The 27,299-nt window shown below is 49.2% G+C and overlaps 1 protein-coding gene across 9 annotated transcripts in view; it reads left to right on the top strand.

The window, feature by feature from the left end:
- The window catches only part of RRM1 (ribonucleotide reductase catalytic subunit M1), a 40,712-nt gene that overhangs the window by 948 nt on the left and 12,465 nt on the right, over positions 1-27,299 (top strand). The window contains exons 2-21 of one of the 9 annotated variants that reach the window (XR_014227418.1): positions 866-954; positions 2,727-2,904; positions 3,399-3,499; positions 4,152-4,211; positions 5,553-5,592; positions 7,139-7,301; positions 7,887-8,028; positions 8,672-8,755; positions 9,401-9,562; positions 10,152-10,231; positions 10,707-10,908; positions 11,876-12,025; positions 16,032-16,253; positions 16,676-16,752; positions 17,605-17,740; positions 18,940-19,035; positions 19,896-20,084; positions 20,422-20,691; positions 21,629-21,998; positions 25,199-25,526. Coding sequence is in view for 1 of the 9 variants with exons in the window: in XM_082304044.1 (XP_082160170.1) it covers positions 866-954; positions 2,727-2,904; positions 3,399-3,499; positions 4,152-4,211; positions 5,553-5,592; positions 7,139-7,301; positions 7,887-8,028; positions 8,672-8,755; positions 9,401-9,562; positions 10,152-10,231; positions 10,707-10,908; positions 11,876-12,025; positions 16,032-16,253; positions 16,676-16,752; positions 17,605-17,740; positions 18,940-19,035; positions 19,896-20,084; positions 20,422-20,610 (2,360 nt within the window). In the remaining 8 variants the exon portion in view is untranslated. Of the gene's footprint in view, positions 1-865; positions 955-2,726; positions 2,905-3,398; positions 3,500-4,151; positions 4,212-5,552; positions 5,593-7,138; positions 7,302-7,886; positions 8,029-8,671; positions 8,756-9,400; positions 9,563-10,151; positions 10,232-10,706; positions 10,909-11,875; positions 12,026-16,031; positions 16,254-16,675; positions 16,753-17,604; positions 17,741-18,939; positions 19,036-19,895; positions 20,085-20,421; positions 20,693-21,628; positions 25,527-27,299 lie in introns of those variants that run through there. The other 8 variants (XR_014227419.1, XR_014227414.1, XR_014227415.1 and 5 more) reach the window with 8 other exon arrangements.

Here is a 27,299-nt window from a genome sequence, read left to right as displayed (position 1 = left end):
TTTGGGGAGTCCCCCTCATGGCACCTGGGGTGAGGGGACTGGCTCCCCCCCCCAAAGCAGAGGAGGGGGGTCCCTCTCATGGCACCTAAAGTGAGCAGATGGGGACCCCCCTTTGTTTTGGGAGGGTCCCTCCTGGGACCTGGAGGGTGGGACCCCCTCTGCGTTGGGGGCAGCTCACACAGCACCGAGTGTGAGGGGATGGCACCCCGCCTGCATTGGGGGCGCCCCAGAGTGAGGGAGCTCCCCCATGACATCAAGAGTGAGGGATGAGACCCCCCGGTTTGCTTTGGGAGACACACATGCACACACACACATGCACACACACACCCACCCCCTGGCACACACCCCACACCCCCCCTCAGCAGTGAGCTTTGGGCTTGGTCCCCACACCTTTGATCAAAGGAGAGTGCCCGGCCAGAGGAGGGATCCCCAGCCTTTGGGGGGCTGGCGTGCCCCTCAGCTGGGTTCCCCATCTCTGCAGCCGTTATCCTGAGAATTGGGTTTATGCAAAGCTTTAGGTGTAGCGGGGTGGGAATTTCTTGGCCCTGTAGTGGGTGCTCGTGTCCCTCTTGGCATGGTGTGAGCTCCCTGTTTCTCTTCACTGTACTGAGACCTGCGCCTCTGAGTGGGGGATCCCATGTGTAGTGGATCATCTGCAGAAGAACAGGCTGGGGTGGAGGGCTAGCCCCTCTTCTCCTTGGGCCTGAACAGAGAACCTGAACAGGTTGTCCTTGGTGATTCCCACCCCAAGTTTCCCCAAAAGAGGACTGGCTCCTTGTGTGAGGTGCTGGGCAGAAGGATACTGTGGTTAACTGGTTCTGTACTGTAACGGGAGCTGTTGTGACAGTAACCTCTTCTCCAACAGATGGACGCCAAGAGCGTGTCATGTTTGACAAGATCACGTCGCGCATCCAGAAGCTCTGCTATGGGCTCAACGCTGACTTTGTCGATCCCGTGAGTCTGTCCTTTTTCCTGCTGTCCTGTTCTCTGCCCCTTGTGGTTCTCTCCTAAAAGCCAGCAGTGGTGAGCAGGTGTTACCCAGTTAATCTCCTTGGCAAAAGCCAAGCGTGGCAGCCTGTACAGGAACTCTTGGCAAATGCATTCATAATGTGTTTCTTCTAAGTCTTTGTGTTCTGAGTTTTTTTGCTTCACAGATACGGAGTCCGAGACTGTGGTGGGAGAAAAATCAGTTTACCTGTTGTAAATTGCTTTTGCCTAAACGTTGTTGAAGCAATTGAGCTTCTTGCGCTTAAAAAAAGAGTTGTTTGTTGCTGCAATTCACATATTTTGGTTTTGGTAGATTGCTCTCAATTTCAGTCTGCAGAGCTTGAGCAATACTATATGGAAAGTAACTCTTGATCCTCTCTTACTAAAACAAGGTGCCCTCTCTGTCTGACAGAACCCCCTGTCATTGTAATATCCCTACTTTGTTTTTTTGACCTGTGTAGGATTTTGAGTGCATGTTGATCCCACTCGTGTGAGCTTCTCCTTCCAAAGCCTGGGCAGAGGGTGACTCCCTCGCGGATCCATTGATCTCTGAGAGATTTTTACGCAGATACACAGACTCAGCCTGTTCGTTTGGAGTTGCCAACTTAGGCTCTTCCCATCTCTGAGATCTAATGATCTGTTTGCACGTCTTAAATTGCATCTGTAAAATACGTGCCGTTCATTCTGTACCAAAAGGTAGTGCTCTTCAGCCGTAGACAGAGAGCAGGAGGGGGAGCATTAGTGACTTGGTTACTGAAGCACAAAGTATACTGGCTTGATCTCAATGGCATGGGGAGCTGATGATGAGGACAGAAGCAAGATTCCTAGTCCTCCTGACTTAATATCCCTGTCCTAATAATAAAGCTCATCTTACATGAAGCACTGCATTCCTATTTATTCTGCAGTTGTGCATGACGTCTCTCTTCCTGGAACTGAGTTTCTCCTTTTGGACTTGGATCTTCTTGTGCCAGATGCTTTACAAGCCAATACTAAAAATCCCTAACTTAAGGTGCTCACTTTCAGAGAGTAAGGGCTGAAAATGACATGTCCGGGTTTGTGAGGCTGCTGGCACTTCAAATGTGTGGCAGTTACCACGTTAGATCAGACCTCTCTTCTCCCGTGTAGAATATGCTCTTTCTTGTAGTCATCAGTGCTAAATGCTTGAGAGAAAAGCAGAAAATACTTTAGAGATGGTAGATGCAGAAGTTTTTTCCTGCGAAAGGTCCCAGCTGGCAGGTGAAGATTAGGTTAACCCATGAAGCAAAAGCCATTGTATCCCTTCCAGGGTCGGGGTGTTTTTACTCTTGTCATGAAATGATTTTAAGCACTGCCATGTCTCATCAGGCATTTATAAAGTCAAGCTTCATTTGGAGTTTCAAAACTTCCAAGTAAGTACTGTTTTAATCTGACTTTTCTCCCTATGACCTTTGCTGCTACTCTATTCTAGCCTTTAGGAAAGTGTCTGCAGAGAAAAACCTGCTAATGATTCCGGATCCACAGTTTCTGCTTTCTTCACTCTTTCCTCGCTCTCCCTGCTGCCCCAGTATTACTTTAATTTTTTAGGAGTCAGCACTTCACCAAGAGAGTTTGGTATTTTAATTTGCTTTTCAATTCAAACAGAGCAAACGGTACTGCTAATAGTGAAGCATACCTTACATCTTAAATGGTTGAAACATCGGGATTTTTTTTTCCCCCAACTAACCTCCAGGTGGCTAACCTCCAGAATTTTCCTTTTTCAGGCCCAGATCACCATGAAGGTGATTCAGGGGCTCTACAGTGGTGTCACGACGGTGGAACTGGATACGCTGGCTGCTGAAACGGCTGCAACCCTGACCACCAAACACCCTGACTACGCTATCCTGGCAGCAAGGATTGCGGTGTCCAATTTGCACAAAGAAACCAAGAAAGTATTCAGCGGTAGGTCTCTTGGGGGCACTTGGATAGCAATTAGTCAGAAAGGGAGTAGGAGTTTTAGAGGATATAAATATGGAAATCTCTTTCTTAAGCAGAAGTTACTAAGTACCCAGGCTAACTAAAAATGCCATGGAGATGAAAAACATGAGTTTTAGGCATGTCACAAGGAAAATTAAATTGCCTGGTTTGTGAAAAGTATCTGTATAAGTAGATTGACGAAAAATGTACCTGATTGAAATTAGGTTGCACCCACTTGCTTTCCCATTTATTATCTGTTATAAATGCTATTAAAAACATTGTAAGAGAACTGCATTTTTAAGGTTAACAGATCAGTAATAGTAGTGAGCGGGTAGAAGAGAAGGTGTATGTTTGTAGAGCTGGAGGGGGTTATTTTAGAGGGTGGGTAGTCCTGCCTGCTAAATCCTTCAAAACAAATGACAGGTGATGCATATATAGGTCTGCGGATGTCCTTCTTTCTACATACCTTTCTCTTGTAGATGTGATGGATGATCTCTACAACTACGTGAACCCTCACAACGGGAAGCACTCACCAATGATCTCCAAAGAAACTCTAGACATAGTTTTGGCCAACAAAGATGTACGTAACTTTTTCTTCACTTTAAGTTTTTTAAAAATTCAGTGAACTAGTTTGAATAACTTATTTTTCTTATTTTTAAGCAAGCCATGTTTGTTTTAGGCCAAAAACCCAATGCAGAAACCAGTGCAGGCAATAACTGCTCTCTTCTGGAGAGTTTAAAAGAGAGGATGTAGGAATTTCCTTCATGTAAGGATGTTTCTGTAGTAGAATCGATTTGCTTGGGTGTCCTCCTAGTCATGATCAGCACAACTAATTAATTTGAGAAAAAGTGCCTTTTGATGTAGCTGGTTTGTGTGCACAGAAGGGAGAGATGAGGTTTGGTTTCTGGTTTCAAGTTGTTCCAGGTCTGTGTTCTTACGGGGAAGCCACGTTCGTATTTTGATTCTCTCTTGTGTTTCGTAGTGTCTAGTTAGACTTCAGTAAAATGTAGCCAACAATTGTGCATTGTACTTGGAAAAAAAAATGGTAAAACCGTGCATTTGTTGATGCAAGCTAAGTGCTCTTCCCTACTTTATTCCTCTGGTCTGATATCTGTTTCACTAGAGCTTTGAGGCCAGAAATACCACACAATGATAGCGTTGTTATACCTTAATGTGGGGCACAAAAAAGCTGATTGCAAATGTAAATTTTTCTCCGTGTTATTTCCCCTCAGCGCCTGAATTCTGCCATTATCTATGACAGAGACTTCTCCTACAACTATTTTGGTTTTAAGGTAAAAAGCACATTACTCATGATAACGAAGACTGCTGTTTTGGTATTGTTCTGGAGCTGAGTCTTTTGGGACGGATGGGAATACTTGCAGAATCATCTAGATTTGGGCAAGGAGGGCAGTGGAGTAGGTGGGACATTAGTGGGTTTGTAGAAAACAAAGAGTACCTGCACCAAGCAGTCGCCTAACGGGATGAATCATGTACTTTCTTCTTGGCTTCCTTGGGTGCCCTTGGCTGCTATAGCATTTTAACTGTTGGGCTCTAACTGTTTTGCAGCAGGTAGCACTGAATGTTGTTGAAAGCTTCCCAGCTCATGCCATTCCTCAAGGAAATAATCTGATTCTTAATAAAAAAGGGATTTTTGGTTTTCCCCATTGTTTTGTGTAACGGTTGTTCTCAGTGTGTCATCCCACGCATTTGTCGTCTTCCATGCTGCTGGAACATCTCCCCCACAACCAGTCCAGTCTGCTGTGCCCCCGCCATCTGCTCCTCCTGCTCCCCTCGTAACGTGCTGTTCTTTGCCGAATTGTTTTAGGGCACGATGCAGCGGGCTCTCCGGAGGGTTAGCTGCAGAGTATTTCGCTTTTCCATAGCACTGCATACTTGAGAGAGTTCATGTGAATCTCTGTAAGAACCGGGGGTCTTTGCCTAGAGTTTCCATCAACACACCTGATACGGTGCCTTCTCGTTTGGGGGAAGTAGTTTGCAACGAGGAAACAACTAGAGTGTGTAAAGAGCAGAGTGGCTGTGGAAACGGCGTAGGCAAGGATGGAAAGAGGGGACCTTGAAGGGGGGGCAGTTTCTGTCCGTATACAGATACGCCATTCCTGACATCCCCTGCTGTAATTACTGCTGTAATCCCTTAGGCACAAGCTTAAAAGGCATCTGCTCTGGTTGCAGCCTTGCCATATTTGTCGTTTTGTGTGTTCAGCACCCAGCACTGCAGATTGTGATGCAGGTTGTCTGGAAAGTGTTACTGTAGTATAACTAGCAATGCTTGAAGGAGGGGTGGGGTTGTGAGAACAAGCACTCCCTTGGCTTCTAGCCTTTATTCACTGTGGGTTGAGGGGTAGCGTTGAACCTTGCGGCTGCACGCTCCATCGCCGCTCCGTAGAATCCTCGGTGTCGGAATCTTACAGTGGACTTCGGGGGTTTTTTAGTCATTAGTTACCTAATAACCTGTGCCATGAACAAGAGGAGGAGTGCAGGGCAGGGTTGGTGCTTCTGTTGAAGCCTGGGATAAGGAGCATGAAGATGCTTGAGTTTGGAGTTAATGGGATTTTTTTTTTTTTTTTTAAACTGAAATGTGCATGTCTACTAAAACGCATTCTCTCTTTTTAAAGACTCTGGAACGTTCCTATTTGCTGAAAATCAACTCAAAAGGTAAGAACTGTATGTATCAGCTTAAAGTATTATTTAAAAGCCAAGACCGAGACTCGGAGCAGGAGTTGAGGAGGCAAATAGGCTACCTCATAGCTTTCCATAAAGCATTCCAGTGAAAGCATTGAGTACTGGTTTAAAAAAAATAGCAACGCGTTTGTAGTAAGTGTTCTCTGGGCATGTGCAAATTCTTTTCTTAGGCTAAGAATCTAGCACCTATGGTGGCGGTGGTGTGCTTGCATGAAAAACACTAGATTGTTAAAGAGCAGCCCTGTGGCAAGCTTACTTGGGTGTTCCAAAAACTGGCAGTGTCACCTGGACAACTGCTTTACCTGTCCGTTTTAAGGACCCTAGTGCTTTGAAAGCTGCATGTTACCTAGGATTTAGAAGATGAAGTAGTTTCTGTCCAGCTGATATCTTGTTCCATAATGCTAAGCAGTTTTTAATAAATGTAAGTTGAAAGAGCTACTGTGCTATCAGTGATGGTTATTGCAGGCCCCTAGCATGAAAATCCTAGGACACCAGAAGGCTGAGAGGTTAATTACAATGTAATGAACCTGGAGAGCAATTGAGTGCTGGACTGGATATTTGATTGGATTTTAACTGTTAATGCAGGTGGTTTTTGTTTTGTTTTGTTTTTCCCCATGAGAACAGTTGAGCGTTGGAGCATGTTGTTGAGAAGGGCTATGCAGTCTCCGTCCTTGAGTTTTTCAGAACCTGACTGGATAAAGTTCTGAGCAAACTGGTCGGATTCTCTTAGCTGACTCTTCTTTGAGCAGGAGGTTGGACTAGAGGGCTCCTGAGGTTCCTTCCAACCTGAATTATTCTGTGATTCTGTGAAAACTATGGCTCTCAAGTGTCCCATTGCATGTAGAATCATAGAATTGTTCAGGTTGGAAAAGACCCTTAAGATCATCGAGTCCAACTGTTAACCCAGCACTGCCAAGGCCACCACTAAACCATGTCCCCAAGCACCACATCTACCCATCTTTTAAATCCCCCCAGGGATGGGGACTCAGCCCCTGCCCTGGGCAGCCTGGGCCAGGCCCTGGCAGCCCTTTGGGGGAAGAAGTTTTTCCCCACACCCAACCCAACCCTGCCCTGGCGCAGCTTGAGGCCGTTCCCTCTCGTCCCATCGCTTGTTCCTGGGGAGCAGAGACCGACCCCCCGGCTCCAGCCTCCTTTCAGGCCGTTGCAGAGAGCGATGAGGGCTCCCCTCAGCCTCCTCTTCTCCAGGCTGAGCCCCCCCAGCCCCCCAGCCGCTCCTCCCCAGCCTTGTGCTCCAGCCCCTGCCCCAGCCTCGCTGCCCTGCTCTGGCCACGCTCCAGCCCCTCCATGGCCGCCTTGGGGTGCGGGGCCCAGCGCTGAGCACAGCATTCGAGGGGCGGCCTCACCGGTGCCCAGCGCAGGGGCACCATCCCTGCCCTGCTCCTGCTGGCCACACTATTTCTGCTACGTTTTTTGTAGCTTATTCTATGACCTCTACGTCTGTACGGATCATAAATGTCATACTGACATTCTTTTTTCCCCCTTTGCTTTTTGTATTTAGTTGCTGAGCGTCCTCAACATATGTTGATGAGGGTGTCGGTGGGGATCCACAAAAATGACATTGATGCTGCAATCGAAACGTACAATCTTCTGTCTGAAAGGTGGTTTACCCATGCCTCCCCCACGTTATTCAACGCGGGCACCAACCGGCCTCAGCTTTCCAGGTACCTTTGGCTTTCAAGTTTGCTTAATGCATAACTGGACAAAGAGAAAGTTTTGGAGGTCGGGTCTGTTCAAAGGAAATGCTTTCACAACCTCTAAAAATAGTAGCTGTGTTTCTGTGATTGTTTTATGAAGTTTTGAGAAGCTGCTGTCAAATTTAACTTCATCTCTAGTGTAGTCTTTGGGGAAAAATACACAGGTGTCTATAAGCTTCTAAAGCTAATGGAAATGTTTACATGGCTGTATTTTATTTAAGAGCTACTTATATGCATAGTCTCCTGTAGATTAAAAAATGAATCCTGGTAATTGTTTTCTAAAATACGCTAGAAGTAGCAAGCACAATTGATACGGTTTTAAAAAGGTTTTGCTTTGATGACACGGGTCTCAATAATACAACTATTGCTCGTGACGTTTTCAAAAACTGTCCTTTATTCCAATTTGCAGCCTATGGCTTTGCTTCATTTATTTGCTTTGCATAGCATGTTAAAGATTCAGCGTTTACCCTTGTTTTCCTGCAGCCCCGGTAAAATACTTCTGGAATTTTTTTGTTTTAATCTTTGTATGCTAAAGCTATTTGTTTTCATTAGTTGTTTCCTGCTGTGCATGAAGGATGACAGCATTGAGGGAATCTATGACACTCTCAAGCAGTGCGCACTGATCTCAAAGTCTGCCGGCGGGATCGGCCTTGCTGTGAGCTGTATCCGAGCCACGGGCAGCTATATCGCTGGGGTGAGCGTGCGGATGGTGTTCCCAGCTGAGGTTAACCTGCTGGTTTCAGGAAATGTCTGTATTTCAGTTGCCAAACCAATGCTGCTTCTACCGAGTCAGTTTAACACCGCAGTCAGTCTAGCTCAGTAGTCCTTCCCTTTTCAGTATGCTGTAAGGCAAAAAGCTTGGTTTTCTGTGGTGTTTTGGCTTCCTAATAGAAGTCCTTCCAAAAAGAGGATCTTATTCCACTGTTTTATCGGGCAATTCTGAGTTACTTGTGTATTAGCAACCTATGAATATGCTCAGAGACTTGTGCATTACCCCTTTTCGTATGTCTAACTGCTCAAGATCATCTGTGGATGCGTGTTTCGTTTTTTTGTCACTGTATGTAACCTCTGCAAGCCTTTAGATTACATAAGGTAGAGGAAAGAAGTTAGGAGGTACATTTTACTAACTTGGGATCAGTAGCTGATAGATACATTTTTTTCTATTTAAAAAAAAAAAACAAACGGCGGGGGGAAGGGGCTACCAAATAACAGATTGGGGTGGTCAGTTCCTTTCAGCATAAGAGCTTTGCAGACTGCTGAAAGGGAGACAGAAAATGTAGCCCCATCTCTTCAGGCAGTTGCTTTTCAGTATTGATGGTTTTCCTGTGCCTCCGCAGACAAATGGAAATTCCAATGGGCTCGTTCCAATGCTGAGGGTCTACAACAACACTGCCCGTTACGTGGATCAAGGTGGAAACAAGGTACTGGCTTTCCATTCGGTTAGAGTCGAGAAGGGAACCGCGGGTCAAAGGGAGAGGTTCCACATCTCTGAGGGGTTAACCCAGTAACATCGGTGAGCTGATGAAGTGGTTGCGGGTGACACAATTAAAATGGGGCATTTTCTCTTCTTGTTGATGTTCTGGCGTTCCCCTTTCACTATGCATTTTGTCATGCAGGTATATCTTTTGGTGTATGTCTGCTGCATGATATGCACGTGTTAGATCAGCCTCTTGCGCTGGTTATTAGTCACTCCTTGAATGCGCTATAGTGAATTAAGGTATAAGACTGTAGAAAGCTTCTTGATCTGTATCCTTTGTCTTCACATAGTCCAGAGGTCAGTGGAGGCATGACACAATAAGTAAATCTAAGATTTGTCAAGCTCCTGTTTACACAGAGGAAATATATTTTTGGTACTAAATCATTTTTACAGGAAATCTGGAACTAGTAACATGGCCTCGTTTCAATAAGTGAGAGCAACAGTAACACAGAAAAGCATATTGAAATTGCCTTAACGAGACTCTAAAACTAAGCTCCAGTTAGTTTAGGGTATTGTGTGCGCTCAGGAGCAGTGCAGGAGATTTTATTTTCAAGGGCGATTTGTTCTGATATTATGTTTTATGTATCAGAGACCCGGGGCTTTTGCCATCTACCTGGAGCCATGGCATTTGGACATCTTTGAGTTCCTTGATTTAAAGAAGAACACTGGAAAAGAAGAGCAGCGAGCCAGAGACCTTTTCTTTGCCCTCTGGATTCCTGATCTCTTCATGAAGCGAGTTGAAACCAACCAGGTGAGAAGCTTGACTGGTGCAGAATAGGTCTGTTAACGGAGGAAGAGGTGATCAGCCCTGGGAAGGAGTTCACGAAGGGTTGCAGAGCTCTCCTCCCAGCAGCAAAGGAGCTTCCTGAAAGAGCTGCTGCACCTTATTTGAGAACTAGGCTGTGCAGGGAGAGAATGGAGTTGGAGAACTCCAGTGGGATACTTTGCTTCAGTGCTTAGTTTTGCAGCCCATGACTTATGTACTGATACTATTACGCTAAATATTTACTCTGGAGTTTCCTTAAAGCATCAGAACCTTCTCAGTAAATTTATATGACTGCTTGTATTTGCTTTAAAGTGGGCTGTAGCTTCAGAACCAGTCATTTCAAGATGAAAAATGCAGTTTGGTCATAAATATTCATATAATTAATTTTTAAATAAATCCGACTAGTCTGATAAACATCTTCCCCATGTCTGCTGGCAGAGTTGGTTCCTAGTTTTTCAGGATGGGGGGCGTGGTTTGCGTATTCCTGTTTACAGCAGGATCTGCCAATGAAGTTGAATGCCTTTAATTAACAGGGTGCCTAAAGATTTTCTCTGAATATTTTTCCTTCTTACAGGACTGGTCCTTAATGTGTCCAAATGAGTGTCCTGGCCTAGATGAGGTTTGGGGAGAGGAATTTGAGAAACTGTATGAAAGGTAAGAAAAGTGAGCAGATTCTTAAGCAGTGGTCATCCATTCACAGAACTGCCCTTGTTGTGTGGTGTCTGGGAGCCAAAGCACAGGTGTGTGGTGTTGGCTCGTAAGTGGTCAGCGAGTTCCATTATCAGAGTGATAAAAGGACAAAGATGGGGAATGTCTGCTTACTGTTTGCTTCAAACTGTGACCTGCTCGAGATAGAACTAGGTATGAATGGTTGTTTTAGTTTGTTAGAGGGAAATTCTGAAGTGATCCCTGCGTAAAGCGGTCGATGGCTTTGTTTTGAACGAGTTGTATAGGATCTTGTAGTGAAAGATTTCTATTTCCTTTAAACAAGGACAGTTCAGAGTTCACACAGTTCAGAAGTGAATGGGGTCTTGCCTGCCCGAGAACCTGATGTTGTGTCAAAAATGACTCTTTCACTGTTATTTTTGGTGAGCCTGGGAATTATTAAGCAACATGTGCCCTGTTGCAGTTATGAGAAGCAAGGCCGTGTCCGCAGAGTGGTGAAGGCCCAGCAGCTCTGGTACGCTATCATTGAATCTCAGACAGAGACCGGCACACCATACATGCTGTACAAAGACTCTTGCAACCGCAAGAGCAATCAGCAGAACTTGGGGACCATCAAATGCAGCAATCTGTGTACAGAAATAGTGGAGTATACCAGCAAAGATGAGGTAGGTGGAGAGCAGGAACTTGCACCATTTAGGAGAGCTGTGACTGTTCCTGTTGCAGCTTTCTAGAATATGTCTGACTGTTGGCTGGGGAAGGGAACAGGTAGCTAAGAAAATTCTGGGGCTGTTTTGACTCGAGTACTTACAGCTCTTGCACTGACTCTGTGTGTGATTTCCCTTCCCTTCCAACTCCCGTGGAGGATTTGGTGTGTAAAACAAGATACCCATCAAAGTGAACCTCTGACAGCTTGAGGGAGAAGTGAGCTCTTTGGCCTGCTAGTAGCTGATGTGTAAGCATCTCTTCGGCTAATGATTTAGTAAAACCATACCTCTTACCTCAAGACTTGCACTTCAGTATCGATTCCCCCTGACTTTGCTGTGTACTACCCTAATCCTGGTGCTCTACGGATGTGCTGTGTTTGGACTGCAGCGTTGCGAACAAAGGTGAAGGAAGGACATAAATGAGTTAGTGCTAACACAGCATGGGGAATTCTAGTGCCATAAAGCTCTCGAGGCTGTTGTAACTCAAAGCATCAGTTTCTAAGAAATTTTAGCTTACTTGTTTCGGTTCTCCTGGGGTTGGAAATAATATTAGTGTTAAAATTGTTTAAAAACAAAATGCCCTAATATAGTCTGGATCTCATTGAGATCAGCTGCTGCTTCTGGCAGGACAAGAAATGGTTAGATTTAGTTGCTGGAAGGATGGCTTACGGGCAACAGGATTGACCATGCCAGAGAACTGATTTTTTATGGTGATATTGATACCTACTAAACCTTCTTGAGTTGTTGTTACCCTTTTTGCAACTCATAAGATAGCAGAGAAATGAGGAGTGCATTTCTCCAGCCTTGTATGTTGCTTGGTTCTTTGTTTCCGTACAGCTTGGATAGAAAGCATGCTCTGGGACTGAGATTGTGGTTTTTGCATGGGGTGTTGGCTGGCATGCCTGTTTTCACTGTGTCTTCTCCACAGGTTGCAGTTTGTAATTTGGCCTCCATAGCCCTGAACATGTACGTCACTTCGGAGCATACATATGATTTCAAGAAGCTAGCTGAAGTCACTAAAGTTATTGTCCGAAACCTGAACAAGATCATTGATATCAACTACTACCCTGTGCCAGAGGTGAGTGCCGTGCTGTACGGAGCTGGTATGGGGCTGAAGGCACGCCGAGAGTCTGGTGACAAAGGGCCTGTTCTTCTGTAGCAATCCCAGTTCAGTCTTGGGCAGCAGGCACCAGCGAGGGATTTGGTGAACCTGTTTTGGCTATTCGTTGGGAGTTCCATTAACTGCCTGTTGGCAGATGTCATAGAATCATAGAATAGAATATCCTGAGTTGGAAGGATCATCGAGCCCACCTCCTGTCCCTGCATAGGACAACCCCAAAGGTCACACCATACGTCTGAGGGCGTTGTCCAATTGCTTCTTGAATGCTGTCAGGCTTGGCGCCGTGACTGCCTCCCGGGGAGCCTGTTCCGGTGCTCCACCACCCTCTGGGTGAAGAACCTTTCCCTAATGGCCACCCTAACCCTCCCCTGGCGTAGCTTCCTGCCCTTCCCTCGGGTCCTATCGCTGGTCGACAGGGAGAAGAGATCAGCGCCTGCCCCTCCTCCTTCCCTGGTGAGGAAGCTGTAGACCACAATGAGGTCTCCCCTCAGTCTCCTCTTCTCCAGACTGAACAGACCAAGCGACTTCAGCCGCTCCTCGTACGGCTTCCCCTCTAAACCCTTCGCCATCTTCGTAGCTCTCCTCTGGACACTCTCCAGTAGCTTTGTATCCTTTTTGTACTGTGGCGCCCAGAACTGCACACAGTGCTCGAGGTGAGGCCACACCAGTGCGGAACACAGCGGGACGATCACCTCCCTCGACCGGCTAACAATACAGCGCTTGATGCACCCCAGGACACGGTTGGCCCTCCTGGCTGCCAGGGCACACTGTTGGCTCACGTTCAACTTGCCGTCGACCAGAACCCCCAGATCCCTCTCCGTGGGGCGGCTCTCCAGCCTCTCGTTCCCCAGTCTGTAGGTACATCCAGGGTTGCTATGTCCCAGCCGCAAAATCCAGCACTTGCCCTTGTTAAACTTCATACCGTTGGCGATTGCCCAGCTCTCTCATTTGTCCAGATCCCTCTGCAGGGCCTCTCTGCCCTCAAGAGTGCCCACGGCTCCTCCCAGTTTTGTGTCATTGGCAAACTTTGATAACAAACCTTCCAGTCCTGCATCCAAGTCGTTTATGAAGATATTGAAGAGCACTGGCCCCAAGATGGATCCCTGCAGAACCCCGCTGGTGACTGGTTGCCAGCCTGATGTAACCCCGTTTACTGTAACCCTTTGAGCCCGACCCATCAGCCAGTTGCTCACCCGTTGCATTATGTGTTTATCCAGTTGGATGCTGGACACTTTGTCCAGGAGGATTCTGTGAGAGACAGTATCGAAGGCTGTACTGAAGTCCCAAAAGATGACATCGACTGGCTTCCCTTGGTCAGCTAGGTGGGTAACCTTGTCGTAGAAGGAAATCAAGTTGGTCAAGGAGGACTTTCCCCTCGTGAAGCCGTGCCAGCTGGGACCAATGACTGCGTTGTCTTTCAGGTGTTTTTCAGTAACTCCCAGAATAATCTTCTCCGTGATTTTGCCAGGCACAGAGGTGAGACTGACAGGCCTGTAGTTACCGGGGTCATCCCTGTTGCCCTTCTTGAAGACTGGGACAACGTTTGCCAGCTTCCAATGGGGACCTCCCCAAATTCCCAGGAGCATTGAAAAATCATTGAGAGAGGTCTCGCTGTGACATCAGCCATCTCTTTAAGTACCCTCGGATGAATCCCATCGGGCCCCATTGACTTACAGGGATCCAGCTGGAGCAGCACATCCCGCACAAGTTCGGGGTCGGTTGGGAGTTTGTCGTTCTCGCAGTCACGGTTCTCTAGCCCAGATCAGGGGATCCCAGAGCCCATCATCGGTGTTGAAGACCGAGGCAAAGAAAGCATTAAACATCTCTGCTTTGTCTATATCCCTGTTTGTGAGGTGACCATGCTCGTCAAGTAATGGGCCAATGTTATTTCTCGCCTGCCTTTTGCTATTTATATATTTAAAAAAGCCCTTTTTATTGTCCTTCACAGTACTGGCCAGCTTCAGCTCTAGTTGAGCTTTGGCCATGCGTGTTTCCTCCCTGCAGTGGTGAACAGCATCCCTGTAGTCCTCCCATGTCGCCTGACCTTGCTTCCACTGGTCGTACAATTTCTTTTTTTGTCTTAGTTCTAGCATAAGATCCCTACTCAGCCAAGCCGGCCTTCTGCCTCGCCTGCTGGACTTCCGACATTTTGGAATTGCCTGCTCCTGTGCCCTTAGGAGGTGGTACTTAAAAAGTGACCAGCACCCAGCACCGATGGACCCCAGCACCTTCAAAAGCTTTTTCCCAGGGGACCTTACTGAGTAGTTCCCCGAGCGGCCTGAAGTCAGCTCTGCTCACATCCAGAGTTGGGGTCCTGCTGGCAGTTTTCCTCCTGTTACTGTAGATTTTAAACTTGACTGCTTCGTGGTCGCTGTGGCCAAGGCAGCCACCCATCGGCACGTCACCCACGAGACCCTCTCTGTTAGTAAGCAGCAAGGTGAGGAAGGCACCTTTCCTGCTCGGTTCTCTTCGTACTTGTACCAAGAAGGTATCATCCAGATGCTTTAAGAATCTTCTGGACCTGCTTGTACCAGCTGTGAGCTATTCCCAGTTGACATCTGGCAAGTTGAAGTCCCCCATAAGGACAAGGGCAGATGACCTGGAAGCATCCCTTAGTTCCTTAAAGCATAACTCATCCGTGTCGTCATCCTGGCTGGGTAGCCTGTCGTAGACTCCCACAACGACATCTGCTTTATTTGTCTGTCCCTTAATCCTCGCCCAGAGGCTCTCAGCTGTGCCGTCACCAACTGCTGCCTCCATGCATTCCAGCCACTCCACTACATACGGTGCCACCCGCCGCCGCGCCGGCCCTGCCTGTCCCTCCTGAAGAGCCCGTGCCCATCCATCATGGCACGCCAGTCCCAGGACTCATCCCGCCAGGTTTCGCTTATGCCTATGACGTCATATCTCTGGGACTGGGCCGAGGCACCTAGCTCCTCTCGCTTCTTCCTCAGGCTGCGTGCATTTGTGTAAAAACACTTCAAGTGCGGTTCGTTGTGCCCGTTGCCTCGTGGAGCAGCCTGAGAAATGTCACTAGCACTCAGCTCCTCGAACTTTGGCGTGCCATCCCATCGCTCGCCGCTGACTCGCCAGGTGTTGTCCCTTCCTCCTTCCAATCGAGTTTAAAGCTCTGTCAGTCAGCCCTGCCAGCTCCGGGGCTGCGACCAGCTGTTAGTGACTTCTTAAGCTTCGACCCGGAACAGTTCCTTAGTGAAGCAGTTGTAGAAAAAGCCTCCCCTTGAGATGGTTCTGCAGTTGGAATTTTTTCATGTGCGTGGATTTCTGTAAGGCACAGAACAGCACTAGGAGGAGAGTGGAAAGTGGAAGAGAGAAGGATCCCGGAGAGAACCCAAGAAGGTGTAACTCGGTCTGGAGTTGTTGGTTTTATCCATTTTTGGGAGGGTGCACAGACAGCTTTCTGAAGTAAAGCAGGGAGAGGGTTGGTAACTGTTGAAGAGGAATGGGAGCAGGGTTTGTTGCGTTGCAAGAACACAACAAGGCAAGCGGCAGAGCTGGGCTTTGGAGGAGGAAATAAGCAAATACCCAAGGTGTGAAGCCAAACCTGATGAGGATCAGATTTTTCTAGCACGTACAGTTTGAATGCATGAGTTTCAATGTCTTCATGGGCCTGGTTGTTTGTTTTTTTTTTTTTTTCCAGAAGGTGCTTAGTGTTCACTTCTAAATCATGGCTCCCTCTGTGTGTCATGCTGAGCAATTAAAATCAGTGATCGCTTCTAACGAACTTAATCTGGGTCCTCAAATTCCTGCCCCTCCAAACAGCAAACAATGGGGAACTGGGCAGAATTGGAAGGTGGGTTGTTGCAGCAGAATGGCTGGCCCGTAAAAGTTAAGGCGGTGGTATGGATGAAAATTCCTCTCAGAGGTCCTATCGAACCTAATTTATTCTATGATTCTGTGTAGTTCTGCTAAAGGTAATTATTCTCTTTGCTTGAATGCCATGCAGGCTGAACGCTCCAACAGACGCCATCGTCCCATTGGCATTGGTGTGCAGGGCCTGGCAGACGCTTTCATCTTGATGAGGTACCCCTTTGAAAGTCCCGAGGCCCAGCGCTTGAACCAGCAAATTTTTGAGACCATTTATTATGGTGCTTTGGAAGCCAGTTGTGAACTTGCCAAGGAGCAAGGACCCTATGAAACGTATGAGGGTTCTCCTGTCAGCAAAGGAGTAAGTGCCAGCAACTGTTCTGTGTCAGGGCCAAAGCTATGGAAAGCAGAAATGTGACTGTGCCTGGTCTTTGGTACAGAAGGAGATGCATGACTGAAACACCTTAGGCTGATAATATTGCAACAGTGCAAATGGTGCTTGAGTTTTCCTCCGTCATTTGGCTTCTTAAGCGCAGTAAGAAATGCATAAGTTAAACTGAGGTGCAGAGAGCAATAAAGGGAAAGCAAGACACGGCCTGTGCTGGCTGTCCCCTTTGGCGCAATTAAAAGATTGAGTGCTTGTAAGATTATGATACGGGAGCTTTGCTGAGGCTGAATTCTAGAGAACAGTTAATAGGAATAACAGGTCAGTTTACAATGTGATTTGTAAAACACGGAGAAAAGAGCGCTCTGTCTAATTTGGACTACACCTGTGTTCTTCAGATTCTTCAGTATGACATGTGGAATGTCACCCCGTCTGATCTCTGGGACTGGAAGGCTCTAAAGGAGAAGATTGCTAAGTGAGTAGTCTGGCACGGTTTGTATTAGATGTAAAGTACGTTCGATGTGTTCTGACTGACTGAAAACAAAAGATAGGGCTCAAGTGTAAAAATGGTCCTATGTGTTCCCCCCCGCCCCAGTAGATCTTTCTTCAAAACTGTTTTGTGGATGGTTTTCTTTCATTTTGTTCTTACGAGCCAGAGGGAGCCCACCCCCTAGACTCTGAGTTAGCTGAGCTCTTATTTCATCTTGGATGCGTCAGCAGAATGGTTGGTGTTCCAGTTAAACAAATGTAGCGATGAGTGAGACAGTCGGCCGGTCTTGGGAGCTCTTTCCCCACTGCCAGGGAAAAGCGGCTGAGCCTGGAACATCCTGAAGACAGGAATCGTTAAAGCGTGAAGTGCCTGTAATGAATTTGTTCAATCTGTGTGGGTCTAATTCTTAAATTTAGTAAATCTGTCTACTGACTTGTGTATGGAGCGGTCTCAGGCTCTTCGTGGACTGCTCGTGTTGGTTTTGCCTGAGTGCTCTGGAGTTGTGGAGTGCATGACAGATTTTCTTCTGTGCGCCCTTTCTCATGACTAAATAATTTGGGAGAGCCTCTGATTAAAGATGAAAATAGCAAAGACTTTAGTTATGCTTCCATGTTGACCCACGTTACCAGTTTAGGGGAGCTTCCCTTTTTTGGCTGCGGGTAATCTGAGGGTTTGCAGGTTACCCTGAGAAGGCGAGATTTCTGAGCGTGTGAGCTGAGAGTTCCTTATACTGGCCCTCTTAGCTCCTAGCCACAGTATATAAACGTGCTATTCTTGGGTCTTTTCTGTCTTGTCTCACTTGGTTGAAGCTTTCTAACACTTGACTATTGTTACTAGATATGGTGTCAGAAACAGCCTTCTCCTTTCTCCCATGCCAACTGCTTCTACTGCTCAGATCTTGGGCAATAACGAATCCATCGAGCCCTACACCAGTAACATCTACACACGCAGAGTCCTCTCGGGAGAGTTTCAGGTAAGCGAGGCAGCTGTGGGAAAGAGCTTTTCTGTTTTCATATCTTTGATGACTTTCACTGCTAAGACAGGCCCCACACTTGGTAACTCCGTTCAGTTAGATGTTTGTGTCCAAGGCCAAAGCGCCAAGGGGAACACCTAGCCTGTGCCATGCACTGCAGTAGTGCAGTTTTGCATATTCCATAACAGTCATTGTGGAATATGCAAAATTGTAAAGAAGTGCTGCTTTTGTCTGGAAAAAACCTTGATGAGGCCTCGGGATGGCCTGCAGGAGTCCTTGCTAAAGGAGTGATGGTTAGTGAAATTACTGAAGGGACCTGCGCGCTATGAGACCACAGTGCTGCGTCGCAGAGTCCTGAGGAAAGAGCTGTATGTAAAGCACTGAACAAATCTGAAGAGGTCGCGTAAAAGCTTTACAGGTGCAGAGGCGCCTGTCATTTAGGAAAGAGCATGAGACAATTTGAGTTCTGGAGGCAGGAGTTAGCAAAGAGCTCTGTGTGAGACAAGGGGACTGCCTAACTGTTAGGGAGGCCTGGTCTGCCTTACATCCCCGCTGGGGTGTCCCCTCATCGGTGTTAGGGAAAGCACCCCGTTTCCCCCTGCCGGCAGGGTCACATCAGGCACATGTGAGGTCAGCACGAGAGGTTTATTAACCTGCTCCGCTGTGTAGGTCAGCTGCAGGGCTGCTGGACGGGTGTCCCCAAACAGTCCCAGCAAGCAAATGCTCACTGGATTTTTCCTCCCAAATAAACAACCTGCACCTATTTTGTTCTTTCCCCTTTTGACCCCAGTCTTGATGATTGTTCACACCCTTATTTAGTAATTCAGGTTGTGGTCAGTGGCCCTGGTAAGTCAAGATCTCTCCCTTTCACACCTTTTGGCATTCCTCATGCAGGGGAGTTCCATACACCCCCCTTTCACATTTGTAACGTCCAGTAACTTCTCCCATTGCTGTCCTACAAGTTTCGCCCGGGTTGGTGCCAGCCAGGCGTTGCAGACAGCCTTCTGCGTTCTGCAATGGCCAGCAGCTGAAGAGTGAAAGTTTGTCAGTGCTGCACAAGGCCTTGTTTAACCATTTAAAAATCTGCGCACATGGGGGTGGATTCGCCTCCTCTAGGGAGCCGTGTCTGTGCCGTAAGGCAGGGCGTAAAGCTTAGCAGAATGTGCAGTCTTTCATTCTTTGGCCTTTGCCCCTTACAGGTTGTGAATCCGCATTTGTTGAAAGATCTCACAGAGAGGGGCCTGTGGAATGAGGAGATGAAAAACCAAATCATTGCCCACAACGGCTCTATCCAGGTATGTGGGAAAAACAGGGAGAATGGCGCAGGGATTCCTGCTGCTCTGGGCAGTGCTGACTGGATGGCGGGGAGCCCGTTTGCCACACGGTGCTTTTGAGGCCTGCTGCACAGGACTCAGCCAGCCCGGGGGGGAAAAGCTGCCATGTGTGGCATTTCCATGAGAAATAGGCGGGGCTGTGCCTGATCTCGGTGGCAGTTGTTCCTGCTGGAGCTTGCCCATGTCATAGCGAAGCCCAGTGGAAACGTACTGCCGATTATTGCTAGAACAAACACCAAGTCAGGCTGCGCTACTTCATGCTGATTCTGCAAATGTTTGGATTCCATTATCATAAAGATTATAAAGTTGTAATGTCATAGCAGGGAGTAGACTTGAGACAGGAGCTGAGCGTATGACATCCCGATCCAGAAGTTACATGTAGAAGAGTCTGTGTGGGATGAATCATTTATGCTGCGGAGTTTGAGATGCTGCTGTGACTGTTGTGCTTGGAGTCACGCACGCTAACAAAGTGCATCCCACTTGTCGTGAATTTTGGGGTGGGTACTAGCTGCTGGATTGCTTTTTGTAAGATCTCCCGACCATTTAGGACAAAACAGTAACGGTCTGTTTGCAAACCGCTTTTTCTCTCAAATTGCCCAGAATAAGCTGTCCTGTTTCAGTGAGTAAGGTCTCTTTATGCTTGGGTGCTTTCACACACAGAATGGTTGGATTCAGTGAAAAGAGTTCAGCTGCAGAAAGCCTTAGTTCTGGTCAGGATTGCTGAAGTCTCCGCAATTGGTGAAGAATTGGATTTTACAAATACGAACATTTGGGCAGTCAGTGGTTGCGCTGCATTGGAAAACTCTTCCTGTTCGTTTTAGAACATACCCGAGATTCCTGATGACTTGAAGCAGCTCTATAAGACGGTGTGGGAGATCTCCCAGAAAACCATCCTCAAGATGGCAGCAGACAGAGGAGCTTTCATTGACCAGAGCCAGTCTCTCAACATCCACATCGCAGAGCCCAACTACGGCAAACTCACCAGCATGCACTTCTATGGGTGGAAGCAGGTACCGGGGAGGGGCGGGGTGGGGGCTTGTGCAGAGCAGATAGCAAACGCGGGCTGATAAGTGCTTTCATGAAAAGTTGGTCTCGCCGATTCTTAGAAGGGCAAACGGTCGTTTCCTTCCGGGAATCCAGCCTTAGTAGTGGAATATTTCTCTAGAGCAATAAAGCTGCGGATGCTTTAGCGTTGCTCCCGTTAATCCTGACTGCTAGACCTCGCGGTGAGGCCGGTGCGGTGGCACGGGCTAAGGGAGGTCGGCCTCAGCGGTTCAGAGTTTGGCTGTGTTGCTTGCCTGACCTCCAGCTGACGCCAGCTCTTAGACTCACGCTTTTGCTCTGCAGGGCCTGAAGACCGGCATGTACTATCTAAGGACAAAACCAGCTGCTAACCCCATCCAGTTCACCCTGAACAAAGAGAAGCTCAGAGAGCGGGAGAAGGCCTCCAAGGAAGAGGAAGAGAAGGAGAGGAATAAAGCAGCCATGGTGTGCTCCCTGGAGAACCGGGATGAGTGCATGATGTGTGGCTCCTAATGGCTCTGCCCTGCAGTGCCAGCAGAGCCGTGCCACCTGGCTGGATTCCTTCTGAGACAGAAGCATCCAGTACAACCTCAGGTGTGGAGGCTTGCTGGAGCTGTGGCGGGAGGGGCGATGGCAGTAGTGTATGGTAGCTTCCCCATCCCGCTGGGGGCTGGTGCACAGGTATGGATAGGGTGCATAAGAAGTTTCTATATTGCTTTAGTAGCTGGGCTTTCTGAAAACTTAAGTGCTCTTGCGTCGTCTTACATTGAACCCTGTAGGCAGGACTTTTCCCGAACAGACAGGGAAAGTGCTAATGTCACTTACCTTAAAGATCTGTCCTGGGGACTTCAGACAGTTCTTTTCATTTACTAAAGACTGTTACTCGTGTCTTCAGAGAAGGAAGCAGACCTGACTGATATCTTCTCCTTTGCTGTGATAAGACAGCAGGAAAACATCCCTGGGCTAGGTGTGTTGTACGCTCGCTATCCTGTCACGGCAAAGGAGCGATTTATATTAAGCTCAGAAAGCTGGAGCGTGTGCACATCTGGCAGCGAGACCCTTCTCCCACCTTTTCGTACGCTCCTTGTCCCCTCCTCTTCCTTTTCCACAACGCTTTTTAGAGGTGCAGGCTGGCGGTAGGTGCGATGCTACCTGGAGAGCTCATCTCCACCCAGCCTGACAGGGCAGAGCGCTGCCCTTGGGAAACCTTCCTTTCCAGTTCCGACCGGGAAATGGCAGAACGGCTGAGTGCATTTTATTCTCTATTAAAAACCCACTCTAATTTATCAGTCAGTTTGCTGGTAATGGGCTTCCGTGCTGTCCTTGGCCAGAAAGCCTTCTGAAGTGCACACACCAGCTTTTTTCCAAGAGCTGCATTTATCCACCCCAGCTAGTTATTTGATCTTTTAAAAATAATACATTTTTACTTATCCATGTACTTAACTCCCTGCTCTAATGCAATGGGGCTTCATCATCCAGTTCTTAAATATTTATTGAATTCATGTACCACACAACTAACCCGTTAATCCAGCCAAACTCAATAAAATGTGGAATGTCAAAGGAATGAGCCGTGGTATCTTGGGAACGCTTTTTTTGATTAAAAGTGAATTGTAGCAGCTGGAGGCTGGGCCCTTCTTCGTGAGCCCCGCACCTCCTGCCCATGGGTCCTTCCAGAGAGCTGCCTGAAGGCTCCTGCGCAGAACGAGGCACGTGAGCAGAACCCCGTGTTGGCGGGGGCCAGCGTGCTTCCCTCGGCAGGGCGCCTGTGTCTCTGTCTCCTTCTGAAGATTTGGGCTGACGGCAAACAGGAGGACGGGGCTGAAGTAATGCCAAGTCTGTGTCCAGTAGCGCGCGAAGGAGGTGTGCTGAGCTCTCGGGGCAGAGCTGGGACTGCGCTGACGGTAAGGCTTGAACTCGGGTCTTGTTTTTCAGTCCAGCACTTGCCCTCTTTCTTCTGCTTCTGATTTCTCTTATAAGGCACCACTGCAAATGCCCTGGGAAGTGTCTCTGCTTCCAAGGGAAGGCTGTTGTGTCCGATCGCTACTCCTGGCACCTCTGCCGCCCAGGAAATTGCGCCAAAAAGATTCTGAGGGGACAGGGCCTTTTGACTAGAAAAATCCTCTTCTGAGCAGGTTTTGGAAAGTTCAGAAGTTGCAAGGGCTGGAGCAGGGCTGGTGGGGAAGCAGAGTCCCTCTTGCAGAACACGCTGACCTCACTTATTCATGAATCAGGATCGTTAAGGTTGGAGAGGACCTCTGGGATCACCGAGTCCAACCGTTACCCTACCTGCCAGGGCCACCTCTGAACCCTGTCCCTAAGCACCACATCCACACGGTTTGTGAACGCTTCCGGGGGCTGTGACTGCACCCCTGCCCTGGGCAGCCTGGGCCAGGGCCTGACCACTCTGCTTGAGCACCACAAGGAGAGTTTTTGGGCTGGGTGTAGGTTTGGGATAGCGCACCGTTAACGTATCCCTGTGTAAAGAGGAGCAGCTCCCGGGGGACGCTGCGCTCCAGACTCTCCCTGTTCCTGCAGTTTGCTTTTGCTGCTGCCTCTCTTCGAGGCACTCCTAAAGGTGGGTGCCGTTGGAATCGGCGCTCCCGCCTGATCTGGTCTCCTGCGGGACGAGTGAAGAGGGCTTACGCTTCCCGCTAGACAGAGAGGCGAGGCGGTTAGAGCGGTGCTGGGGCGGGGGCGAGTTGCTCTGAATGCTGATGCTCCTTTTGCGGGACGGAGGGAGGCCTCGGGAGCCGCCGTCTCTCCCGTACGCAATTCGTCCTTAACCACTGCCCTGGCCACTGCTTGCCTGGCCTTTGGGCTGTCCCCTGCTGCCTGTACGCTTCCGACACTTATTTCCTTGAAGGCCAAGCAGATATTCCTGTGGCTCTTTCCTGAATCCCCCAACTGCTGTCACTAGCCCGGGAAGCGCTCTGTCATTGCTTGAGTGGCGCCAGTTTTGCTCCTTTTCTGAAATAGGCTTCTGTTACCTCTGCTGTGGCTGGGCTAAAGCAACGCTGAACAGTGTTTCCCTCTTGAACATCTCCCCACTTGGCAGCAAGGTGCTGCTGCTCTCTAGGAAATAGCTCCGAGCTACAAAGAGGGGGAAAAAACCAAAAGATTTAAATGCTGGAGCCCCAGACGGCGTGTGGTTCCTGGAGCAGGGGGAGAACGAGGGAAGCCAGTGGGTTCATAGTGGTAAGGTGCTGAGCGCGGGCTGCCCGATGGGGCCCGTGGGAGATCCTGAGCAAAGAGGCCGGCTGAGCCCCTTCCCTTCAGCCTCGTGCGCTCCATGGGCAGCGTCCTCTCCAGCCAGCCAGCGCTCGCTGCCCTCTTGTCCTACTAAAGCTGAAGCGGAGGTGGTGAGACCACCGCACGTCTCTGCCCGAGGCCACGAGGCGGGGATCAGTGCCTGCCTTGGCCCGAAGCGCTGTCCCTGCCTACAGAGAGGCAGCCTGGAAGAGGAGCGTGCCTCTTGCTGATGGTGGGACACTGCAACCAAACGGTGAAAATCCGTGCGAGTCAGACCAAAAGTCAGTCTGAAGGGCAGCGAGGACCGCGGCTGCCTGTAAGAAGTAGCCTGGGCTGCGCTCCTGGCTCGCTGTAACAGCCCTTGAGTGCACAGGCAGCGCTCCCCGCTCCCCGCTGAATCCCCAACGGTGGCACCGACGCTGGGCACGTTCCTCCTCAGGCGGGTGTGAGTCTGTTCTTCCCGTAGCCTTCAGCAGCATTGGCCCACCTCAGAAGGTGGGGGTTATCCCATCTCCAGTTGCCTGGGGCACATGGGCGGTGTAGGCTTGAACTCCGTCACGTCTGGGTGAGCGTAACACCGAGACCTGCCACCTCCAGGGTAATTTCTGTAAGTGTCCAGCTGTCCATCCGCAGCGGCAGCACCTCTAACGTGCTGGGGCTGCGGGTGGCTCTGGCCCCGGTGCTTGGTGCTGGCTGTGGGTGCTGAGCCTGTCCTGCGAGCGAGGACAGGATCGGTGCTTCTCTGTGGTGTTGGGTCTGGGGTGGCTGCCCGCAAGCTCTTGATTTAGCAAAGTCCGGGCCTGTGCAGAACTTTCTTGGTGAGAAACTTACCCAGGAGCTCTGCTGCTGGGACTTAATCAGCTGAAGTTCAGGAGGGTGCGTGTTTGCCATGGAAGAGGGCCGTGCAGCCACCGTTCACGCTGCCGTCCCTGTGTTGCTGTAGCCGTATCCAGCTGTGCCGCTTGTCAGTCCAAGAAGGAATTGCTTGTATCGCTGTGGACCCTGCTGCTTTGCAACTGCTCGTGCCAACAGATGGGAGGTGGGGGGTAGGAACAGCTGAGGAAGGGACCATCCTGCCCTAGCAGCGGGAGTTTGGGCTGGCTTAGGCTGATTTTAGGGCTGCACCCATGGCCCTGCCCTTGGTCGTGCGTAAGGATCTGTGCCAGGGCACCGAGCATGGGTCCCACCGGGCTGCTGCCCTCGCCACCCTCCATTCCTCGTCCCAGGTGTTTCGGTGTTCTCTCCAGCAGCCCTCTGCAGAAAGACTCTAGCATTCATATTTTTAACCCTGACTTCTTTACCACACCGGCTGCAGAGACTTCTTCAGGTTTTTCTCCCTAAAGCCTGTAGCATTGAGCATCTTTTGTTTATTCCTCTGCTGCTCCTAACACAGGATCTCTGCCACGTTGTAGCTTTAACTCATTCCTGGCGAAATTATCTCAGAGTTAGAAAACTGCTCAGTAAATGAACTTTTCTGTTTTCGAGATGTATCATCTAGAGCATTCATCCTGCCTAACCCCGTACCACAGTTTCCACGGGATTCTCCACTGGTGTCTGCTCCGTGGTGCTCAGCAGCAAGAGGTGACTGGCTGGAGGTCTGCAGATGCAGAAGGGGAAGCTGGTGGGGTGGCTGGGGAGCCGGGGCCCCATCCCCTGCGGTTGCAGGGAGACCTGGCACCTATGCGCATCCTGAACGCGGCGTGTGCCATCTTAAAGCTGCCTTTCGCTGGATTATTTTTGTCCTCTCTGCTTCCGCTGGGAGGCTGATCCAGGCTCTCGGTGTCTAGCAGGCAGCTGGGAGCCAAAAGGAGTGTGTTCTATTCACAGCAAATTTATTCATGCTCCCCCCCAGGTGCACTGCTCAGGTGTGTATTTTGTCTCACAGCTTTTGGATTCACTTCTCCTGGACGGGATTTTGTGGCGTGATGTGTTACTCAGAGAAGCGGAGCGCAGCCGAGCGTGCAGAAGCTGTGCACGGTGTGCGTGTGCCATGGACGCTGCTTGGTGACGGCGAAGGTGTGCCAGCGGCGAGTGGTGTGTGCCAAGCCGCTTCTGCAGCTACAGTCGGCAGCCACGCACTCGTGGCGGGGGACGTGCTCGCTGGCGCAGGCGCGACCCGCTCGCTGTCGAACCGCAGCACGGCGTGGCCGCAGGAACGTGTGCTCGGAGCCAGGAGCCAGGTGATTTCTGAGAGCTTCTCATTTAACCTGCTCGTCAAAGCCTCTGGTGAAGGATGCTCTGTGACTTCCTTGCTTCTAGTGTTTCATTACTGTCACTCAGAGTTCTCCTAATTCCCGGCTGAATTATTGATGCTTCAAATTAAGCTCCTCATCCTTCCTTTGGTAGGAACAAATCCCCGGAGAGAAACAAATCCCCGCTCTTTAGAAAAGCCTTTTACCTCCTGACAACCGCGGTGTGTTTACCCTTCCATCTCCCTGTTTATTCAAGAAAACAAACCCAGTCTCTTCTTTTCGCGTGTCATTATTTCCTTATTGATCTGGTTGATATGAGTTCTTTCCATTTCTCTCTGAGACCGCAGTGCCCAAACCCCAGTACGATACTTGGCCATCTCAGTGGAGGCAGGGTATGGAGATCCAAGCGGCAGCAAAGACGCAAGGGTTGTTGATGTGTTAGAAACCATAGAAGCACCTGAGAACAGTCACATAGGAATTAGGGCTTCTGCCCCCAAAGAGGTGGCAGGGTCAACGGCCCGACCAAAGTGCACCTACACCCATGCAGGCAGCATGGGCAGCAAACAGGAGGAGCTGGAAGCCCTTGTGCAGCTGGACAACAATGATATAATTGTGGTGGGATGACTGACAGAACTGGAGTGCCGCCATGGACGGCTATAAACTCTTCAGAAGGCACAGGCAAGGAAGGAGAGGTGGTGGGGTAGCCCTGTATGTTAGGGAGTGTTTTGACAGTCTAGCGCTCAATGATGGTGATGGAAGGGTTGAGTGTTCATGGGTCAGAATCGGGGGAAGGCCAACAAGGCAGAGATCATGGTGGGAGTCTGTTATAGACCATGCAACCCGGATGAAGAGGCAGACAAAATAGTCTGTAAGCAGCTGGGAGAAGTCTCAGGATCGCTAGTCCTTGTTCTTGTGGGGGACTTCAACCTACCAGACGTCTGCTGGAAATACAATCCAGTGGAGAGGAAAGAGTCTTGGGGGTTCCTGGAGTGTGTGGAAGAGACCTTCCTGACACAGCTGGTGAGGGAGCCAACGAGGGAAGGCACCTGCTGGACCTGGTGTTTGCAAAGAGAGAAGGACTGGTGCGTGACATGATGGTTGGAGGCCATCTTGGGCACAGTGATCATGAAGAAAAGAGTTTTTTGATTCTGGGAGAATCATAGAATCGTTAAGGTTGGAAAAGACCCTTAAGATCATTGAGTCCAACCGTTAACCTATCATTGCCAAGTCCACCACTAAACCATGTCCTCAAGCACGTCTACCCATCTTTTAAATACCTCCAGGGATGGGGACTCAGCCCCTGCCCTGGGCAGCCTGGGCCAGGGCCTGGCAGCCCTTTGGGGGAAGAAGTTTTTCCCAATACCCAACCCAACCCTGCCCTGGCGCAGCTTGAGGCCATTCCTCTTGTCCCATCGCTTGTTCCTGGGGAGAAGAGACCGACCGAGAAGTAAGGAGAGGTGTCAGCAGAACCCTTGGACTTACGGAAAGCAGACTTTGGCCTGTTGAAGAGCCTGGTTGAGAGAGTCCCTTGGGAGACCGTCCTGAAGGGCAAAGGAGCCCAGGAAGGCTGGATGTTCTTCAACAAGAACATCTTCGAGGTGCAGGAGCACCGTGTGCCAAATGATGAGCCAGCAGGGAAGAAGACCAGCCTGGCTGAACAGAGAGCTTCGGCTGGAAGTCAGGAAAAAAAAGAGTTTCTGACCTTTGGAAGAAGGGGCAGGCAACTCAAGAGGACTACAAGGATGTTGTGAGGTTATGCAG

The sequence above is a fragment of the Platalea leucorodia genome (assembly GCF_965183815.1).
Source record: "Platalea leucorodia genome assembly, chromosome: 2".
In the NCBI taxonomy this organism is placed as follows: Eukaryota; Metazoa; Chordata; class Aves; order Pelecaniformes; family Threskiornithidae; genus Platalea; species Platalea leucorodia.
This window is presented reverse-complemented; position numbering and strand designations above follow the sequence as displayed.